The sequence below is a fragment of the Camellia sinensis genome, chromosome 4 (genome assembly GCF_055761805.1).
Source record: "Camellia sinensis isolate YWXY chromosome 4, ASM5576180v1, whole genome shotgun sequence".
Lineage (NCBI taxonomy): Eukaryota > Viridiplantae > Streptophyta > Magnoliopsida > Ericales > Theaceae > Camellia > Camellia sinensis.
Window position 1 is genome coordinate 217694466 of NC_138964.1, and position 22184 is coordinate 217716649.

The 22184-nt window shown below is 38.0% G+C and overlaps 2 protein-coding genes and 1 long non-coding RNA gene across 3 annotated transcripts; all 3 read right to left on the minus strand.

The window, feature by feature from the left end:
* Positions 1 to 9789: 9789 nt before the first annotated feature.
* On the minus strand, positions 9790 to 13354 carry LOC114285066 (uncharacterized). Its single transcript, XR_014365859.1, has 4 exons — positions 13156 to 13354; positions 11502 to 11797; positions 10736 to 10814; positions 9790 to 10217 (listed from the first exon to the last, which is right to left on the minus strand). It is a non-coding gene; the product is annotated as an uncharacterized LOC114285066 (long non-coding RNA).
* Positions 13355 to 15591: 2237 nt separating this feature from the next.
* Positions 15592 to 16836, minus strand: LOC114256094 (uncharacterized). The gene is made up of 3 exons (XM_082924117.1): positions 16365 to 16836; positions 16149 to 16267; positions 15592 to 16056 (listed from the first exon to the last, which is right to left on the minus strand). Exons 1-3 carry the CDS (start codon positions 16834 to 16836, stop codon positions 15592 to 15594), a joined length of 1056 nt encoding a protein of 351 aa, XP_082780243.1.
* Positions 16038 to 18223, minus strand: LOC114256169 (uncharacterized). The gene is made up of 4 exons (XM_028195775.2): positions 17288 to 18223; positions 16365 to 17177; positions 16149 to 16267; positions 16038 to 16056 (listed from the first exon to the last, which is right to left on the minus strand). The coding sequence occupies exons 1-2, from the start codon at positions 17871 to 17873 to the stop codon at positions 16861 to 16863; spliced, it is 903 nt and encodes a 300-aa protein (XP_028051576.2). The 5' UTR covers positions 17874 to 18223; the 3' UTR covers positions 16038 to 16056; positions 16149 to 16267; positions 16365 to 16860.
* Positions 18224 to 22184: the final 3961 nt, after the last annotated feature.

Genomic DNA, 22184 nt, shown 5'->3' on the forward strand with positions numbered 1-22184 from the left:
GGGCTTAGGAGGGGTGTTGGTTTTTCCAGCCAACCTAGAGTAAAGTGTTTGGTTGTTCCGACCAAACGTCCTGCAGCCTGGATCCTTATCCTGGGCTTAGGAGGGTACATAGTTGGTTATTCCGGCCAACCTTGCTGTTGATGTCCCTAACTCACTAATACAATCTCATACAGAGGGAAACAATTATACTGAAAAGAAGACTACTTGTTTTATTGGGGAAAAGAAAAATTACAAGTATTTTGAAGAAAAGCTAAAAATAAAATAGTTTGAGATTGGCAGTGTTCCATGGCCTAGGAATTGCTTTGCCGTCCTCATCTTCTAAGTGGTATGCCCCCTTGCCAGCTAATCCGACCACTTTGTAAGGTCCTTCCCAATTAGGCCCTAATTTGCCATCTCCGGGGACCAAGGTGTTTCCCATTACTTTGCGCAGTACCCAATCTCCGATTTTGAATTGTCTTGGATGTACTGTCTTGTTGTATTTCTTGGATAACTATTGTTGGTATGAGGCGATGTGAACTAGTGCTTTTTCTCTTCTTTCTTCGGCGAGGTCGAGCTCCAATGCTATGGTTTCTCCATTTAAGTCTGAATCAAAATTTTTGCTTCTAATTGTGGAGAGGCCAACTTCCAGCGGGATTATTGCTTCCATGCCATAGGCTAAAGAGAATGGTGTCTCTCCAGTTGATCGCCGAGGTGTGGTACAGTAAGCCCACAGAACATGAGGTAGTTCCTCAGCCCATTTGCCTTTTGCTCTTTCTAACCTTTTCTTCAGTCCATCCAAGATGACCTTATTTGATGCTTCCGCCTGGCCGTTGGTTTGGGGATATGCCGGTGTGGAATTGTAGAACTCTATCTTGTATTCTTCACAAAAGTCTCTGAAGATTCTGCCGTCGAACTGAGTGCCATTGTCTGATATTAGGGCTTTAGGTATGCCGAACCGAGTGATGATATTCTGCTAGACGAACTTCTTCACATCTTTTTCCTTGATTGATGCTAATGCTTCTGCTTCCACCCACTTTGTGAAGTAATCTGTTGTTGTGAGAAAGAATTTCCTATTTCCAGGTGCTGTTGGAAGTGGTCCTACTATGTCCAATCCCCACGTTGCGAAGGGCCATGGGTTGGTTAGCGGTAAGAGCTCTCTAGCTGGCTAATGTATTTGGTGTGCGCACTTCTGACATTTCTCGCACTTCTTCACATACTTCTCTGAGTCTGCTTGCATGTATGGCCACCAGTATCCTTGTGAAATGGCTCTGTAAGCTAGCGATCTTCCTCCTTGGTGGCTTCCGCACACGCCTTCATGTATTTCGAACAAGAATGCCTCTACTTTGCTGGGGTGGACACACTTTAGATAAGGTCCTGAGAATGACTTTTTGTACAATGCCATAGATGGGGAGAGCCAAAATCGCTGCGACTTTGCTCTAATTTTGTTGGCTTCTTTTTTTTCTTCAGGTAAGACGCCGTCTTTTAAGAATAGTATGATGGGATCCATCCATGAGGGGCCTAATTCGGCGCAACACACCTCTTCTACTTCGGGGTCCTCAATGCTTGGTCTCGGTAGGTAGTCAATTAGTAGTGGGTGAGGGATGGATGTATCTGCCATTGACGCAAAGCCTGCTAGTTCGTCTGCTCTGCTATTTTTCTCCCTGCCAATCTGTTCTATCCTTACTACTTCAAATTTCTTGATCTTTGTTCTGACCAATTCTTGGTACTTGGCCATCTTATCATCCTTTGCTTTATAGTTGCCAGAAATTTGGTTTACCACCAGCTGTGAGTCGCTGTAGACCATTAGTTCGGTGGCCTTCTTGTAGAATGCTGATTTGAGTCTTGCAAGAAGTGCTTCATACTCCGCTTCGTTGTTTGATGCTGGGAAGCCAAGGTTGATTGCTTGCTCCACAACCAGGCCGTCTGGTGAGATGAGGACTATGCCAAGTCCTGCACCATGCCGGTTGGATGCTCCGTTCACAAAGAGTTTCCACATCTCTCCAATGAACAATTTCCAGCAAGTGGAGGGATTAGATGATGCCGTGGGGTCAGGGATGTTGCTGGTGTTTTCTTCAAGGTCTATACTGGCTGTCTGCCCCTCGCTATCTGATTGAACTAAGTCTTTATTTGTTGGTGAGTCTTGATTTGATGTAGCATAGTTCGCTTCTGCCTTGTTTTCTTTACTCTGGTCTGCCTTGGGGTCTGACTGAATATCCTGCACCTGGGGTTGCGCTATTCCGGCATCAATTTCTATCCCTGGTTCAGTTGTATCAGTCAGGTCGACTGGGCAGATATGATGACTTCTTGGGGTGAATTCTGCGACAAAGTCTACCAAAGCTTGGGCCTTTATCACGGTTCTGGATTGGAACTTGATATCGAATTGTCCCAACTCTACTGCCCACTTCAAGATTTGCCCAGAAAAGTTTGCCCTCTCAAACAAAGCTTTTAATGGGAAAGCTGTGAGGACGACTATGGTGTGGGCGTGAAAGTAGTGCAATAACGTTATTGAGGCCATCATCAAGGCCAAGGCCAGTTTTTCCAGTAGCAAGTACCTTGTTTCGGCACTCAGCAATGTCTTGCTGACATAATAGATGGGCAGATGTTAGATTCCTTCCACACGGACCAACACTGCGCTTATTGCGTGCTGAGGGCCTGCCAGGTACAGGAAGAGTTCTTCTCCAGGTACTGGGGTCACCGGTAGTAGTGGAGAAGACATGTATTCTTTCAAGCTTTCCAGAGCGCAGTCGCATTCTTCATCCCACTCGAACTTGGCTTTTAACGCTTGAAAAAATGGACGTAGTCTGTCTGACGATCGGCTAATGAATCGGTTGAGTGCAGCAGCCATGCCAGTGAGATGCTGTACTTCTTTTACTAAGTTAGGTCTCTTCAAATCCTGAATAGCTTTGATCTGGGGGGGGTCTGCTTCTATACCCCGGTTGGTCACCAGGAAGCCCAGGAATTTGCCAGATCTTACACCGAACGCGCACTTAGATGCATTAAGGAGCAACTTGTGCCTCTTCAAAATCTGGAACATCTCACCTAGGTCCCTTAGATGATCGTTCTCATCCTTACTTTTGACCACCATATCGTCGATGTAAGCTTCCATTGTTCTGCCTAACAATGGCTCAAACATCTTGGTGACCATTCTCTAGAATGTTGCCCCTGTGTTCTTTAGGCCAAAGGGCATGACCTTATAGCAATACAGTCCTCTTGAAGTGGTAAAGGACGTGACCTCCTGGTCTGGTTCGTACATGGCAATCTGAAGGTAGCCTTTGTACGCATCCAGAAAGCTAAGTTGTGCCCCGCCGTTAGGTCTACCAATTGATCTATCCGTGGTAGGGGGAAGCTGTCCTTTGGGCATGCTTTGTTGACTGTCTTATAGTCGACGCAGACACGCCGTTTACCATTCTTTTTTGGCACCACGATTGTGTTGGAAATCCATCTGGGGTAGTGCACCTCTTTGATAGCTCCTGCCTCTAGTAGATTTCCTACTTCTTCTGCCACTATCTCGGCGTGGTGGAGTGCCGATCTGCGAGTACGCTGAATGATTGGTCTGGTGGATGGGTGGACATTGAGTTGGTGACAGATGAAGTTTGGATCAATGCCTGGCATGTCGTAGGGTGTCCAGGCAAACACTTCGATGTTAGAGGTCAAGAATTCCAAGGCCTCTAATCTCTCAGTGCTGGACAACGATGATCCGAGCAAAAAGAACTTATCCGGGTTCTTTTCATCTATTCTTACCTCTACCAAGTCTTCCACCGCTTTTTGATCAGCTGCTTTGCTGACATCTGCGAACAGTTCATTGCTCTCAGGTTCTTCTACCGAATGAGCATATCCCTTGGCGGCACAGCTGCCATTAACCGTGACGAAGCATTGCTTCGACATAATCTGGTCTCCAAAGATCTCTTCAATTACTCCGACTCCGTTGGGGAACCACATTACTTGATGGTAGGATGATGCTACTGATTTCATGGCATGGAGCCATGTTCTTCCCAAGATTATGTTATAAATGGAAGGGACCTTCAACACCCAAAATTTCACTTGTTTTGTCACGCTTCCTGCCCTGACTGGCAAGATAATTTTGCCGGCTGGCCATTCTAGCATTGAGTTGAATCCGATCAGGGAGGATACAGCCGGTGCCAAGTCTTTGTTCTCCAATTTCAGTTGTTTGAAGGTGTCGTAGTACATTATCTCACACGAGCTACCTTGGTCTATCAGAATTCGCTTGACGTCGTAATCCTTGACGCGGAGGGTGACGACTAGTGCATCGTTGTGAGGGCAATATATCCTTTCCAAGTCCTTGTTTGAAAAAGACATGACGTTCGTAGGGTCTGGTCTCCCCTTTTTGATGGTAGGTTGAGCGCTTAGTACTTCTCTTAAGTGCTCAGCCTTCTTGATCGATCCTCTGAGCTCGCATACACACTCAGGTTCGAATACTCCATGTATCACATTGATCACACCTTGAGGTGGAGCGTCAATTGGCATTCCATTGGGGTTATTGTGGTCCTGGGGGGCTGGTTGCATCCCTCCTTCAATGTATTTATCCAGGTGACCGGCTGCCACCAACTCCTCCAGATGCTGTCTTAATGGCATACAATTTTCAGTGCGGTGCCCCTTTTCTTTGTGGAAGGTGCATCGCGATCTTTCGTCATAGTCTTTCTATGCTTCTCCTAGTTTAGCTGGCCATCTGACGAAAGGCACATCGCGTATATCGCTCAGAATCTGATAGATCAGTTTCTTGAATACCGTGGTTATGGCAGTGCGGATTCTCAACCATCTTTTATCCTGGTCCTCTCCGTTGTCTCGCCTGCCGCGTCCGTTTTTGTTCGGACGTTCTACCGCGTTGACCTTTGTCGCGGTCTTTTTATCTGGTACTGCGGTCATGCTAGACTTTTCCTTAGCACGGGCACCATCTTCTTCTACCCGAATGTGTTGGTGTACTCTCTCCATTAAGACCTCCATCGTGAGAGGTGGTGTCATAGTGATTGAGTCCCTTAGTCTGTTCCCGACTGGAAGGCCTCTTTTGTATTATGCGATAGCGAGATTGGTGGGGCAGTCCCCAATCTGGTTAAAGGTCTCCCAGTAGCGGCTATTGTAGGATTTTAATGACTTTTTTTTGCCCATGTCGATGGAGAGCAGTTGATCAATTTCCACCGGGGTTTTGGTGTTCATTCTGAACCTTGTTACGAACGCCTCCGCCAATTGCGCCCAGGAGGCTATACTGCCTTCTGGAAGTTTTTCGAACCAAGTTAAGCCTAGGTCACCAAGGCTTGATGGGAAGAGGATGCACATCAAAGCCTCGTTTCGTCAATATACCGCCATAACCTGGCGGAAGTGGCTTAGGTGCATGTAAGGGTCTGTCTTCCCTTCGTATGTGGTAAATTTAGGCTAGATGAAGCCTAAGGGTAATGATGAGTTCTCAATTGTCGGAACGAACGGTGAGCTATGTAGTCTTGCCAACGCTTTATTTGTTGGTTCGTAGGCAAGGTGTGGTACTGGCATTCCAACCTCGACGCTTCCATGCGTCAGAGGAGCCAACCGCCGAAGGGCTGAAACGCTGTACGGGTCGCATGCCCTAGCATCCTCCTTCTGTCGCACCCTTTCTTTAAGCACAGTTCGTAAGTCGGACGATCTAGGCAACTCCATTTGCCTGGATGATGTATGGTGCGTGTGTGAGGGCCGATAGGTGTTTCCCTCTGTGTAAGACCTTAATGATCTCGTTCTCCCAGACCTGGAGTAACGAGTTCTGGAAGTCCTTGATTGAGTGTCGCTCGTCCTGAGGCTTCTACTTTCTGCTTGCGATGCCGTGGTATGCCAACTACGATCTTCTGAGTGGCGAGGAGGCGCATTGCCTTTGCGCCCCTCTCCTGTCGCCACCCATTTTCCTTTGATCTGGCGCTTCATGGCCTCCATGTCCGCCGCCATCTTCCTTATTAATTCATCTTGCTTCTTCACGCGATCCTCCGGAACTTGAGGATCAATCATCCGCCTTTGTCTGTCAGGACTTTGTGAACGAGAGTGATGGGGGCTGTTAGTCTGCCTCCTCTCCTTCGTATCCCTCATGGGATTTTGTCGTTGTGGCTCCAAGTCCGCCATGGGAGGGACAGAAGGTAGGCCTTCGCACCTTGCACCCCCCTCTGGTGTTTGTCTGTCGATGGTGGACTACGGCAAATCTTTGTTGTGCGCCATTCAATTAGCGAGGAAAACTTGATGAAGGGGTTTTGTTCTTTGTCTGGTATTCCCACAGACGGCGCCAATTGTACGGGCACGAAATATTCTTCCCGTATAATCCTGCTAATCAAGTCTGCGCTCCTCCGTACGTCGTTGCTTTACTCCCTGAAAACACAAACGTGAGGTAGCCGGCGGGTGTGTGCCGGATACCTCTCCGATGCTTAAGTAAGCAAAATAGACAAAGACAAAAAGCTCTATGTATTTGAGAATCAAAATTGTGTGTTACCTCTCCATAGGTGATGTTTGTGAGCTTTTATAGGTTCCATGTGGCACAATCCTAGTAGGACTCTTACTCCTTCATGTAGAGTCCTCCTTGGATTCACACTCCTGAAAGATAATGCTTATCCTTCAACACCCCCCTCACTGCTTAAACCAAGTAAGATGGTTTTTCCATGGTCGGACTCCAATATGACTGAGGTATGCATAGCTATGCTAAGCCGCAGACTAGACCGAGATAACTCTACTTCGGTTCTTCCATTCACTGCTACCACAGTTTTCCCAATGCTGACCATAGTATTGTTAAGTCCGTGCTAACCATTAGCTAGGTCCGACAGAGCTAGCTGTGCTATGCCGCGACCGAACTAACTCTGAGTGTGGCATCCTGGCGACTGAGCTATCCGTAGTGCTCTCTTGGACCGAGATAACAATAAGCTTTCTGGGCCCAGATTAACTTTAGGGCCGTCTGGGACCGGACTATCTTCAAGACTCTGGGACCGGACTAATCTTCAAGGCCTTTTTACTCTGCCCCCCATATTGAGGCCCATAACGGCCCATTGCCCAGCTCGGCCCAATTTATAAATATAAATTACCCTCTCAAGCTCAATATTGAATTTGGAAATAGAAATTTAGCAACATTACTAAATTCAATTATGAAAAACATGACCACTTATGCCGTATTTTATTTGGAGTAAATAATTTAGTCAATCTTTTTTATAGTACTTCTCACATTGAGTGGCATTGAAAATTACCAATCAAATTCTCAATTGCTCATAAGATGAAAAATTATTTATGAAGACGTTGGACTGATCAAATTCAATATGCCCTCAAGACCTCAAGGATATTGCTCACTACAACAAAAACACATTTTAATGACACCATACTAGTGGCATGTTCTTAAAAAATGTCACAAAAACAATATTTGGTGGCATTTTTAAGAAAAATGTCATAGAACCACAAACATACAAAGCTCTAGTGGCATTTCAATTAAAAAAAGTGTCACTTTACTACAATAAAAATATCACTACAACAAATTTACACTTTAGTGACATTACACTAGTGGCATGTTTTTAGAAAATGCCACAAAAATAAAAATTGGCATTAAATGTTTTAGAAAAATGCCACAGAACCACAAGTATATAAGGCTCTAATGGCATTTCAATAAAAAAATGTCACATCAATTTTATGGCATTTTATAAAATAATGACACAAAAAATTATGTTCGTGACATTTACCAACAGATGCCACTAAACTTTAGTAGCAATGGCATTTTTTAAAAAACGTCAGGACACTAGGTAGGTGCAGATTACTTTTTTATGGCACTTAGGTGAAAAGTGTCATAAACAAATATTTTATAGCATTTTGAGAATTGCCACTAAACCAAAAACTTTCCAAGCTTATAACGGCATTTTTGAAAAAACAAAAAATGCCAATATATTTTCTAAATCTTTAAAATGCAGTAAATGATTAAAAATAAATAAATTTAACTCCATATACACTACAGGAAAAAGCACATTCGGCGACTAAATTTTCTGACCAAAAAAAATTTGGTCGCTGAAAGTATGGCTTTCAACGACCAAAACAGCATTAGTAGGCAAAAGTCTACAATTGGCGACTAACACTAAGTTTGGTCGCTGATTATATGGGTTTTGGTGACTAAAAAAGTTTTAGTAGCTCAGAGTAAAGCTTTTTGGTGACTGAAAAAATTTAGTAGCCAAAAGTCTACAATTGGCGACTAAAAATAAGTTTGGTCGCTGATTATATGGGTTTTACAGACTAAAAAAATTTTAGTAGCCAAAAGTAAAGTTTTTTGGTGACTAAAAAAATCTTAGTAGCCAAAAGTCTACAATTGGCGACTTAAAAATAAGTTTAGTTGCCAAAAGTGGTTATTTTTAGCGCGGGAGACCTAAAATCCTAAGGCAGGAATTAAATTTTTTGGCGACCAAAATTTTGGTAACTGAAAGTGCATTTTCGGCGACCAAATCAGATTTTGGTCGGCAAAAGTTAAGTTTTTTAGCAACTAAAAAATAATTAGTAGCCAAAAGTATAAAATTGGCGACTAAAAAATATTTTTAGTCCAAAAGTGGTCTTTTTTTTATCTTGATGGTGTAATGACACTTATAAATGCCACTAACTCTTTTTTTAATGGCACTTGATAGTACCACAAAAAATATCTACCACGACATCAAAATGCCATTGAAAGTTTTTAGCCATGATGGTGTAGTGGCACTTGCAAGTATCTACCGTGGCACTTGTTCAAAATGCCACAAAATTGAAAAATGTCATTAAACTAATAGTTTTGTGGCACTTTTAAATGTCACTAAACTAAGAAAATGTTGTAGTGACTGGTGGAATTAAATGCAAACTATTTATAGAATAATCAAACTTATTAAAAATAATAACAAACTATCACAAAACTCATAGACAACTCAAGTGCATGAATCGATAGTAAATACAAATAGAATTTTATTGAGTTTATGTTACACTATAAACTCACAAATTATATCAACAAACTCTCTATCCTTAACCAAGGAAGGAACAAGATTTAATCAATACACTGACTCAACAAACAAAAATGAAACTTCACTATCACTTATTCACGTATGATCATAGATTTTGTCTTTAATTTTTTTATTTTTCTATCTCAATACATTCTTAATTATTGAATTACGTAAAAATTTCAGAAAACCTGAATTTACAAAAACATGATTCAATGATAGGGAGTATATTATCTAATTTCATTAGACAAGGCATAACCAATTATCAGTCGATGCACTACAAGAAATTGCACTACAAGAAATTGCACTTTTGACGACTAAATTTTTAGTCACCAAAAATCAAAATTTTAGTCGCCAAAAAGATTTCTCGACTAAATGGTTTGGTCGCCAGCTTGGTCGTGGGAAGATTGTTGGGGAAGGTATTGGTGACTAAAAAATATTTAGTCGCCAAAAATCCTAAATTGGCAACTAAAAAATTAGTAGCCAAAAGGAAAGGTATTGGCGACCAATTTTTTTTAGTCGCCAAAAGTCAACAATTGGCGACTAAAAATTTAGTTGCCCAAAATTTCCAATAAATGTGATTTTTTGTTTTAGTGACTAAAATATTTAGTCGCTAAAAACGTCGCAATCCTTTTTGGCTACCAACTTTTTAGTCGCTAAAATAATAGTGCTCCTTTTCAGCTACTAATATTTTAGTCACAAAAAACTTTCATTTTTTTTAGCTACTAACTATTTAGTCGCCAACAAATTCCCTTCTTATTTTTTGGCTACTAAATGTTTAGTCACCAAAAGCCCTATTTATCAATGCAACTTATAAACTGTACATATACAGAATAATACATCTATCAATTATCATCTAAATCCATTATCAATAATACTCATTTCATTATCAACTATCAAAAAACTTTAACTTGTAACATCATATTCCAAATATCATATAAACCCACACCAACCAAGTGTAATCCATCTAAATTAAATATTACATACAAAAACATTGGATTTCCAAAAAAAATTGACATTTCAAATTATAACAATTATAAAAAGAAAACAGAATATAATCCATCTGTTGGATTGAGTTATTGGCAATGAGATTTGATAAATTTTCAGTAATTGATGTAGTTTCTTGTGCACTATCTGTTGTAGTATCAATTGTCAGTTCACTAGAAGATGCTGGTGTGGGAACGAAAAATTTTGGATTACCACCACTAGCAGGTTTGATGAATGGATGGAACTCAAGGTGACTGGAATAAGTTTGTTTGATTCCCAGCCTCTTTGTTGAAAGTGTCAACATACCTGTCAAAACATTGCATGCAAAAATGTCAATAACTTTGATAATTAAAAGGAACCAATTTTTTGTTTTTAAAAAACATGCAAGGGCCACAGATTGAGAACCCTATAGAGTTATGCAGCCCACTCTGCCATCAATCGTACCCACCCAGAATGGAAGGATACATTTTTCTCTTCTCAACAAATAACCCTTCAAACATGATGAAAATTTCATTCGGTTCACAATTTTGCCAAACTAACATGCACAATAAGAACCTTTCTGAAACCATCTACTTCTCAACAACCAAAAAACTACACAATCTAATTTGCAACAACCAAAAAACTATATAGTTCATAATTGGCCAAAGACTAAACTAACATATAAATCCTAGGCCTAGTCAAAAAAATGGCTGGCCTGATTTCAGAGTTTTGTGATAGGCCCCTAAGAATATAGTTGATAATTGGCCAAAAAGACAATATTACCAAATCTTATTATAAATGACATAATCAAATTATCCATGCATGTCTTTGAATGGGATGTTTACCGTGTATCTTGAAGTTCTGAACATTGTAAGATAATAATAAGCAGCTGGCTATCGAGGCTTGAGTTTTGACAAAGTTACACTACAAATTAAACATCATGATGAATATACCAACTTATGAGAAAAATAGTTGTACGAAGACATAGACAAGTTGGTTTTAGGGGTGGAGGGGTGGAGGGAACAATCTATCTGGTAAATCAACAAAACAATTGTAACTTTTATTTATTGGGAACCATTTAAATACATGTTCATCACTAATTGAGATGAATATTACCCACCAAAAATAAATAAATAAATTGATATGAAATGAAGCTACACATACAGAATTATAGATGTTCTTGTGAATGATGAGTTGAAAAGGACATGTGCACCAGACTACCTAATGCAATAGAAAAGGATAAAAGTCAAGCTAAGTATGCAACTCGGGACAACACAAAGGGATCTGTGTTCTTCAAGTGGTTACAGAGATTTACTATGACAGCACATTGAGCATCTTGTGCATACATTTAGGCACCAGAAATGAAATTATCATGTGACACCAATACACAATTTAATAAAACACTTTTTGCCATGACAACACCTTTTTCATACTCAATAATTTAATATTGAAACATGAGAAGATAATTGGGGTAATAGTCTTGGAGTCTAAAGTTTCATGCGCAATCTTTAATTCACATGTATCTGACTTAGGTACTTTTAAAATGCATTAAAGGATCCAGAAAGAATCAATAAATCCACTTTATTGACATGAATATCAAAAGGTATTCACCAGTTCATGAACTCCATTCCCCTAGCTGCAAGTTCTTCCTTTGTCTCTTTTATATTGGCTTTCCATAATAAACCATCGTCACTTTCTATCTAACAAAGTCAAAAGGTATTATGAATGTAATAGGACCATGCTTCAATATGTTCAATTGATAGTAATGATAGCATTGCAAACAAATGTTTAGTACCACTTTACGTAAGCATTACTAATATCAAAATACTTGCCAGTGAAAAATCCACCGTTGGAAAAAGGCATTGATAGTCACTGATGCTTCTCCTCCTATCACAAGGATGAACACCCTACAAAATTATTTTAACCAGGTTATAAATCTTTTTTTCATTTTATTTTATTTTTGGGTAAAAAGAAGCACACCAGATATTACATGCCAAGATTAGCAAGAGTTCTAGAAGCTTCAGTTTTAACCTTATAGAGTTAATAACTATGGACACCGAACTACCTCAATAGCAAGAAAAATTAGGGGTTGCTAACAACTACCCAATTAAAGGCTAAGCGATATATTTAAATTGTGAGTTTACATATTATAAACCCAACATAGTATGCTACTTGTTTTCTACAGCAACTCTTAATGTTCTATTATTCTGACAGGCGTTACCTTCTGCTTGACATGTGTACTAACCATGTGGAAGGCAATTGGACAAGTGTTACCTTCGGCTGAAATTTGGGTTTTTGTCATTGGACAAGAGAGGGAGATGTTGTGGAGATCCATTATTCACTATCATCAGTTATTCTATTCAAAGGCAGTTGAGATTGTAGAGGACATTTGAAGAGTTCTGCTTAAAGAAAAGGTTCTTGTTTATGGCTTATGATATATATATATATATAACAACATTGGAGGTTGTAGCCTTGGGAAGGGAGAGCTTTGCCTAGATTAAACCATTTATATATTTGCATGAATGGATGGAAGATTTTAATTAAGCTGATTTTTGTTGAAATACATAGGAAAGATTTATAGGTATTCAGAGCATACTTGGTTCATTATATGGCATAACAAATAAAGCATATTAAAAAAAAGAAGTTGTGCTTGTCTATTGGCACACTTGTATATCTACCCAGTGTCATTCAAGAAGGGAAAAAAACAGAGCCTGAGCATCAACAACTAAAATTTCCTCTCATCAACTGTATAACTCTGAAGCAATAGAAGGGGAAAAAACAGAGCATGAATATATATAATCTATATCAATCTATACTCCTTAGAGGAAGAACTGCAAGCATATATAATCTATATCAGTATATTCCTAAAATTTTCTATTAACTTACCTACTAATAATATTCTTAAATTGTTTAGTACCTTAAATCAATTGCTATCTACCTAATAATACTATATATATACACATATAACTCTACTCAGCAATTCAAGCAGTTCTTCACGATTGCTTAAATAGAGCAACAAAAGTTTGGAATTAAACACAGCTTGGAGCTCATATGTGCTTCAAATGTAGAAAAAGAATAAATCCCTAAAATGATTTTATCAAAATCCTATAGCATCAAAAATAAAATAAAACCCTAAATCCGAGATGGTGAAATGGAGAGAGAGAGAGAGAGAGAGAGAGAGAGAGAGAGAGAGAGAGAGAGAGATAGATAGATAGATAGATAGATAGATAGATAGATAGATAGATAGATAGAAAGAGAGAAAAACCTGAATGTGGCTGGGAGGGGGGCCGCGATGGTGAGTGACGGTGACGAGAGCCGCGATGGTCAGCGGCAGTAGCGTGAGCCGCGATGGTCGGTGGTGGAAGTTCGATGGTAATTGTTAGCAAAGATGGTGAGTCGAGATGGTGAGTGGGGGTGAGGGTTGCTAGTGCTTGAGACAGAAGTGTATATTGTGTGTGTGTGTGAGAGAGACAGAACAGAGTGTAAATATATCAGGCGCCAAAAATAATTTGTTTCCCTGTAAAACAAATATTACAACCTTTCGCGACTAAATATATTTTTGGTCGCCAAATAACAATAAAATTCTTTTTTGGCGACTAAAATTTTTTTTGTCGCTGAAAATAAACTTTTGGTGACTAAAATTTTAGTCACCAAAGGTAAAAAAATAATTTTTTATTTTTCATTCGGCGACTAAATGGTTTAGTTGCCAAAACTCAATATACGGCGACTAAAATTTTTTTTGGTCGCTAATTCTAGCATTTTTAGCAGCTAAAATTTTTTTTAGTCGCCAAAAAACAATATACCCCCAACTAAAAAAAAATAGTAGCTAAATATTTTACTTTTGGCGACTAAATTTTTTTTAGTTGCCAAATTTGGTCGCCGAATGTGCATTTTGTTGTAGCGACGGTTAGATGAGTTTACCTTGTCAACAATGTGAACTGTTGAAATGTGATAAAAATATAAAAAATGTGAATTTGTTGAAAGATCTCAATTCAACCAGTTGATTAATATGGTTCATAAATAAATTTGTTGGTTAAACCAAAAGGGTTGGTTTATAAGCAAGGTTTTGGAGTCTTTTGAACTGTATATTCACAAATGATTAATTTTATGAAAATTTTTTTTTTATTAAATCTATGTACATACGTGTACAACTTTCCAGGCATATTAATTATCAAAATATGTAAACTTGTTCAAAATCTATATATATATATATATATATAAATAAACCTTTTAAAGCAGCCAATCTCAGTCCTAACAAACATATATATTTTTCAGAAAAAATTTATCGGGCTGATTAGTAGGACAAACATCCCATTAACTAAGGTAGATATGTTCTGAAATATTTTATACCAATTCCCAAAAAGTTCTCAGCCAAACCAATGCGAATCTTGCTTCCCTAGGGGATTTGGAATTTACAGTAATAAATTAGTTACCCGACAGGCCAAAGTGATAAGATTTGACACTCTCGTTGTGCAGGCCAAAGCTTCTCTTATGCTTAGGTTGACACACTAATGAAGAATCATAGAACTAACTTCTCGTTACATTGGAGATTAGGCACGATGTGTTTGAAATTGCGATCACTTAAACCTAGCCATGATGATAATCCAATTTCTCTATTTCCGGCTCATTTATTTAAGCCTTATTGAGAAGATTTTAAAGAAGTTTATCTGTACTCTTATTGTTCTTAGTAACTTTTGTGTCGTGTAAAATACATCTCAGGTCTGTAGTTGACCTATGTTGGTCCTAAGTTGAGTACCTCTCATCACGGGAGTATCAATGTGTTCATTTTTGTTTTTAAAATTAAGTTGATTTTGATATGCATGAATTAATTGAAGAAAAATAGATCTATACAGTTGACCCCAAAGTAATTGAGACAGAGTTGTTGATGAGTTGATATTGATGTTGCTATGTTCTGCCAAGGAGGGAAAGATTAAATTTGTATTAGGATACAACTAATTTTGTATTACAACTGGCCACTGTCCCCTAAACAGTCATTAATTAAAGGTTTAAGCATTATGATATCACCTTTATGAACTTTTAATCAAAAGATAAGTTCGCTTGTGGATGTACCGAGTAAATGTCTGGTTTAGAGCATAGAGATACCATCTAAAAACATATATTAGAGGAGAAAAGAACATGGTATAACTTCACTAGTTGAAAACAAAGTTATATATTATATAAGTGGGAAATCAAATTCTAAGAAACAATCACTATTCAACCAGCTAAATGTAAAATTAGAATAGTTTTATAGAGGTTTATTTGTTTCTATTTCGTGCAGGTAATATAGCAATGTAAGTCATACCCAGTGTTTTTAAAGGCTCAAGGCGCACTAAGGCACCGAAGGTCTCTTGGAGCCTAGGTGCAAGGCGCAAGGCGAGGCGCGGGCTTTATTGAAGTAAGGCGCACAGTATTCGTAAAAAATAGAAAAATTAATATAGACTAATCATTCATAGTAGTAAGACAATTTTTTAAAAAATAAAAAGTAATCAAGATTTAATACAAAATATAGAATAATTCTCAAAGCCATGAAAGTGCATATTACATAACATTCCAATTTTCAAAGATCAAATAATCCACATTTAATAAAATAAAAACATAAACACTAAACATCCAAAACATAAATATTCAACAAATATTAATATATGTCTTAACACTTAAAAACATCAATATCAAAAGAAAGGGTAGGTTAGGTCGGTGTCAGTCAATCATCATCCTCAACATCAATGGCAAGCAAACTATCATCTTCTTCTCCATCAGTTGATTTGTATCCCTCAACATCTTCTTCCTCTGTGTCATCTGAGCCCGCTTCCTCTTCATCTATTAATTGAAGTGGAGTCAATGTTGATGATTTAGATATCCTCCGTTGTGACTTTGAGTGTGAATTTGTTGCTCTACTTGCATGGCTACTTTCTTCTACTCCAGAAGCTCTAGCAACAGTGGCCCACGTCAAGCCATCATCATCATCAAACACAGGCTCATTATTTTCATCTGATTCTCCATCCATCCTCCCAAGCAACCACTCATTGCTTTCATCAATATTTTGCAAAGATATGGGATCAAGAGTGTTGCGCATGTCATACCTAAATCTCAATGTTCTATTGTATTTGACATACACTAAATCATTGAGATATTGCTGTTCCAGTCTGTTTCTTTTCTTGCTATGAAGCTGCAAGTATTAAAAAGATATTAAATTCTATATAATGAGAATAAAAACTATTTGAATTAAACAAAAAATTAGTTTGAATGTTAAATACTCACATGTTCGAATACACTCCAATTTCGTTCACAACCCGATGAACTACATGTTAGGCTAAGGACTTTTATGGCAAAAGTTTGCAAGTTTGGAGTATAAGAACCATATGATGCCCACCAATCAGCTATGATAATCCACTAGTTAGAAATAATTGTTACTAAGTATTAAGTTTTACTAAAAGTATTACTAAAAATAAACTCTATGAGTCTATAATATATTACCTGGTGCTCTTGTATTTCTTTGCCTAATCGCAACAGCCTTGCCAAAAAGACTCTCAGCCTTCATATAAATACTCATCTCATTAGTGATCAAATCTTGAACAGTGACATCCGAGACCAACCTTTGCATGCATTCATAAAACCCATTCATCACTTCATGATCTCTTTGCACCTCTAACGCTTTTGGGTAAAAGAATTCTGGGTTAAGAAAATGCACAGCTGCATGTAAAGGTCGATGCAATTGAACATCCCATCTTTTGTCAATGATTTCGAAGATTTCATTATACTTCTCTTCTTTATGATCAAATGAACTTGCAATGCATTCTTTTGCCCTATCCATTGCCTCATAAATGTATCCCATGGGAGGTTTCTTCTCGGTATTAACCAATCTAAGCACTTTGACAAGAGGACTCGAGACCTTAAGGGCAAACACAACAGTATTCCAAAATGAAGGCATCAACAAAGTTTGTGCCATTCTTTTACCTTGTGGCTCCTTTGCTCATTTGCTTGAGGTCCAGTCTTCGAAGGTGACCATCTTTCTCAAATTGTTTTTTTGTTTATGCATCCTAGACAAAGTCAAAAAGGCGGTTGCAAATCTAGTTTTTGCAGGCTTGATCAAATTCTTTAAATTTGTATAGCGCCTCATCATGTTTAGCAATGTAGGCCGATTGTAAATGTAGCCATGTACTGCAATACCCCTTTCAAATGTCTTTTTCAGTCTAGGTATCTTGAAAATGTCTTCTAACATCAAGTCCAAACAATGAGCAGCACATGGTGTCCAATACAAGTGTTCATACTTAGCTTCCAAAAACCTCCCTATAATGTAACAATAATGAAGAATTATTATTTTCAAGTTTTTAAATTTTAAATACAAAACAAACTATGAGTAAACAATTTTGATGTAAGGAATGAGGAAATATTCTTACCCGCCAACACATTAGCTGCAGCGCTATCAGTGATAAATTGCACCACATTCTCTTTTCCAACTTTCTCCACAAACTTGTCTAGTAATTCAAATAGCTTTTGCCCATCCTTTGAATAGCTAGAAGCATCAACCGACTCAACAAACATGGTTCCTCTTGGACAATTAACTAAAAAGTTAATCAATATCCTTCCTCTCTTATCAGTCCAACCATCAGCCATTATGGAACACCCGTATTTTTCACAATCCTCTTTATGATACTTCATCAAATCTTCAGTATGTTTCACTTCTTTTTTGAGTTGGGTAACCCGCACTTCATGGTAAGTCGGTGGCTTCATACCAGGACCATATTGGCCAATGGCTTCAATCATTGTTCCAAAACTCTCATAATTTACTGCATTGAAAGGGATACCAACATCATACATCCACCTTGCAAATCTTTGCAGTGCCCGAGCTCTCATTTCTTTTTTGTAAGGGTCATTTGCATCAATTTTTGTTTGTTTCCCTTTTGCTTGGTCTCTTCGATATTTCACCACTGATTCAGGATTGGGTGTGAAGTAAACATCCATAGGCCCTTTTCTCTTTGGCATTTTTGATTTGGATTTGGATTTGGATGAACCTTGGCTACTACTTGTCAACTTGCGGTGTTGATTGACATTGATCTCAACAACATCATCATCTTCATCTTCATCTTACATGTCCATGTCATCAAAATCAGGCAACATGTTCATTTCTTCTTTTTGTGTCTTTTTTTTGGACATGAACTCTCTAATCTCTTCTCTTACATGAGAAGGACACTTCGGGCAAGCAGTAACATTCCTATAACCTCCCGCAAGGTGTTGTTTTACCCGATAAACACCTCCATTTGATACTTTACCACAAAAATTACACTCAAACTTGTTTAAATTATTCTCCTCCACCAAATGGGCATATTGCCACGCCGGATCTTTTCTATTACTTTCCAATGTCATTTTCTACTTAGTACTTACTACACAACACAAAAAATAAATAACAGAAAAACAATTTCAGTATAATGAATGTAATGTATGTTATGTGATGAATTAATTAATGTATGTAATGTATGAATCAATTTTCTATTTTTTTTAATTAATGATGAATTAATTAATTAATGTACATTACATTCCATTACATTCATTCCTATGTTACATTATTTTTTCAAGAAAAACTTTGACCAATTTATTAATTCATCACATTAATAAATTGATTAACTTATGAATCAATTTATCAATTAATTAATCAATCAATTTTCTATTTTTTTAATCACAACACAATAAATTGATTAATTGATAAATTGATTCATCTTTATTAATCAATTAATTTTTTATTAAATTCTTATTAATCACATTAATCACAACACATACAACACATTAAATTCTTATTAATCACAACACATTCATCTTTTCTAATTAATTAATCAATTTTCTATTTTTTTAATTAACTTATGAATCAATTTATGAATTAATTAATGTTATGATTCAATGTATGTAATGTAATGAATGTATGAATTAATTAACTTATGAATCAATTTTCCATTTTTTTAATTAATGATCAATTAATTAATTTCAGTATAATGATGAATCAATTTCAATATAATCATAACGAATGTACTGTAATGTATCTATTTTTTTTATTTATGTATGTATGAATTAATTTATTTATTTATGTAATAATCATAATGAATGTAATAATCATTAATGAAAAAAAAATAAAGAAAAAGAAAGTCGAATGAAGAAGAAAAAATTAATAATTGAAAAGAAAAAGAAAAGGAATGGACTGAACTGAAGGAAAAAAATAGACTCAAATAATTGAAAAAAAAAGAAAAGGAAAAAAGAAAAGAAAAGAAAAGAGAGGACTGAACTGAAAGTCGAAGGAAAAAAAAAAAAAGAAAAGGAAAAAAAAAATATGAAAGTCGAACGACCAGTGTCGAAGACGAAGAAGAAGGAGAAGGGGAGAGAGAGTCGAACCTACGATGCCGAAGTCGATCCAGTGTCGCAGTCGAAGTCCAGCTCTTGTGTCGCAGTCGTAGTCGCAGACCAAGTCCAGCTCCAGCAGCTCGAAGTCGATTGCGAGGCGAAAGAGGGAGAGACGACTTCGATTAGGGTTAATCTGAGTCCTATTTGGCTCATATGGTACATGAGTTCTGATCCTCTGTGATTACGAGCCATTCAAAAGGTTCATCTGAGTCGCATCTGAGTCGTTAGATCAGATCTACAGATTAAACACTCAGTCGCGCCTAGGCGAGGGCCTTGCGCCTCTCTCGCCTTGCTAAAGTCGCGGCTAAGGTGCTCGCCTGGCTCAAGCCGCCTCGCCTGGTACCTGTACAGGCGCAGATGGTGTGCCTCGACTCGCCTTGCGCCTAGGCGCGACTTTGACAACACTGGTCATACCCAGTGCACAACACTACTCACTTCAATGAGTTGACCCCACAATTATAAACAAAACCTCTACCTAATTTAAGTGACTGGTATCGACAAAGAATATATAATTGTGAGAGCCGAATCGAGCTAAGAAACTCCATGAACTTGACTAATGGAACTGCACATGTTCTAAAAACAATTTCAATTAAGAACATGAACTTAGTTTGCTTTCAGAGATATAACAAGTTAACAAACACTAAACAAATAGAGGATGCCTACGAAACTATGATAAGTGAGTACAACAACTCTACAGCGTCAGCCTACAACACAGGATTCTGATAAAGTGCTTCAATATGCCCTTTCTTTGTGAGGTTCGGACCGGTAAATCAATATATGAGATCCTAGTTAATGTTTTCTTCATCCTCAAAGCTCAAGTTCAATGTTTGTTGTTTGAAGCCCAAACCTTGTATGATCTCAACCAAATTGGAGGCCACCCCTGTAGCTTGTACTGTCGTCTCTTTTGTTAGTTGGGAAAGCATACAGATGGACAAAGCATACCATCAATTTGAGAAAATATTCGAAATTTTAAGAACAGAAGCACATCTTAATTGTATAAGTAATGCACTTGTAGATAGATTTCAGCTAACAAAAAGTTGACACACGGTGGTAAATGTGAGGCAAACATTGCGGCTAGAATCCATGAACGATTTAGGACTGCAACCTCATTAGATAGTTTATGTTTAAAGCCATTGCAACTTAAGGACTAGGAACATTTTGTTTACATTTTTGGGTGCAAGTTCAACTTAAAGTGATTACCTAGGGAGAAGTAGCACTCCATTTATGAGGTGTAAGATGCAACAAGTTGTTTATACCCACCTCAACACTTGCAATACCCTCAACATCTTGAACTTTTAAATTGGCAATGCCTCCTGTTTCCTACAAAAATTTAAAAAAATGAAAGGAAATTGAAAAGGTTAGAATTTAGAAAGGCAAAACTCCAGGCACGATGAAACCTTCACTTTATCATGAAGAAAAAAACCATTGTCAATAATCAATATAGAATATTCTTGCATCCCATTAGTCAAATCCAAATATCGAGGGCAACATTCACAAGTTTAATCCATGAATAGAAACAAATTCATTTGTAGAACAATTCAATGAGGATAGATGGATCTATTTCTAAAGCATTGGTCACTGTAGGAATAGCTGCTTTAAATTGGAATTTTCTCCTTCAGATGCTAGTAAACTTTGGTTTTGGAGCAAAATGGTTGGGGTGGATCAAGGAATGCATTGCCTTATCTAGAGTTTCTGTACTTGTGAATGGGTTTCCATCTGATGAGTTTTGTCCGAAGAGAGGATTAAGGCAAGGTGATCCACTCTCACCCCTCTTGTTTAATGTTGCAGCTGAAGGGCTTAATATCATGTTGAAAAGAGCAAAAGATATGGGAGTTATTAAAGGAGTGGATGTGGGTCATAGAGGTTTTAATGTATCCCACCTCTAATATGCAGATGATACCATAATCCTATGTGATGCGGAATGGTCTGAAGTTGTTACTATTAAAAGAATTTTAAGGTGCTTTGAAGTTGTGTCTGGGCTGAAAATAAATTTTCACAAAAGTTTGGTATGTGGGGTGGGTGTGGAGGAGGATTTGTGTCACGACCCAAACCCGCCCCTATGGGTTTAGCACCGTAACCGGCCAGTAATCTGAGATTACCGAAGGCCTACTTAACAGTAAAACAGTAATACAGAGTACAGGGGCTGGCGGAAGCCAAAACAGTAATTAAAAGATGTCCAATGAGCTGTGACAGTCTGTATGCAAAAGACTTTTCATAGCATATGCACATTCAGAACAAAAACAGTATATACATACATCATTTACAGGCATTCAGGTTAGGGACCAAATCCCCACCATAACAGTACAGTACAAATATCATTCAGTCTATACATAACAGAGACAGATAGGGTGAATCTGAGACACCCCAAAAGCAGCCTTAGCTTGAACAGATCTGGAACCTCGAAGTGAAGCACAAAGGTTGGCTTAACAAAGCAAGGGCTTAGCCTGACACTCCTAGCAACGGTCCGGTGCCTGAACACCTACATATATATAAGAGCAGTGAGCTAAAGCCCAGTGAATAACATATGCGTAAAGAGGTTATGAATGAATGTCCTTTCAGTATTGAAAACAGTCATTTATCAGTATATCAGTCATTCAATTTGTGGCTCATATCTCATGCTATAACAGTCATTCAAAAACTATAATAGTCATATATGGTACATCCAATAGCAAAACAGTACAGTAGGTCTTAACAGACCGAACAGTCAGTTGATGGCCATCATATCAGTAAACAGTAGTGGTTCCAAACATGGGAACCGACAGGGATCTCTATGACAGTAACAGTACAGTACAGTAACAGTAACAGTAAATTGCTATGGATGCCACGAATACAGTTCACAAATAGGACAAACATTCATTCAGTAAGAAATATCATTTCAGAAAGCAGTACAGTTGTTCATTCAGAAAA

Excerpts from the sequence above, each read along its gene's own strand:
- LOC114256169 (XM_028195775.2), bottom strand. The coding sequence starts at position 17,873 with ATGCCAAAGAGAAAAGGGCCTATGGATGTTTACTTCACACCCAATCCT. Across the intron at positions 17,178-17,287 it reads TGCAGCTAATGTGTTGGCGG|GGAGGTTTTTGGAAGCTAAG; the intron begins GTAAGAATATTT and ends GTTACATTATAG.
- LOC114256094 (XM_082924117.1), bottom strand. The coding sequence starts at position 16,836 with ATGGCACAAACTTTGTTGATGCCTTCATTTTGGAATACTGTTGTGTTT. Across the intron at positions 16,268-16,364 it reads AAGAAATACAAGAGCACCAG|CTGATTGGTGGGCATCATAT; the intron begins GTAATATATTAT and ends GGATTATCATAG. Across the intron at positions 16,057-16,148 it reads ATTGGAGTGTATTCGAACAT|CTTCATAGCAAGAAAAGAAA; the intron begins GTGAGTATTTAA and ends TAATACTTGCAG.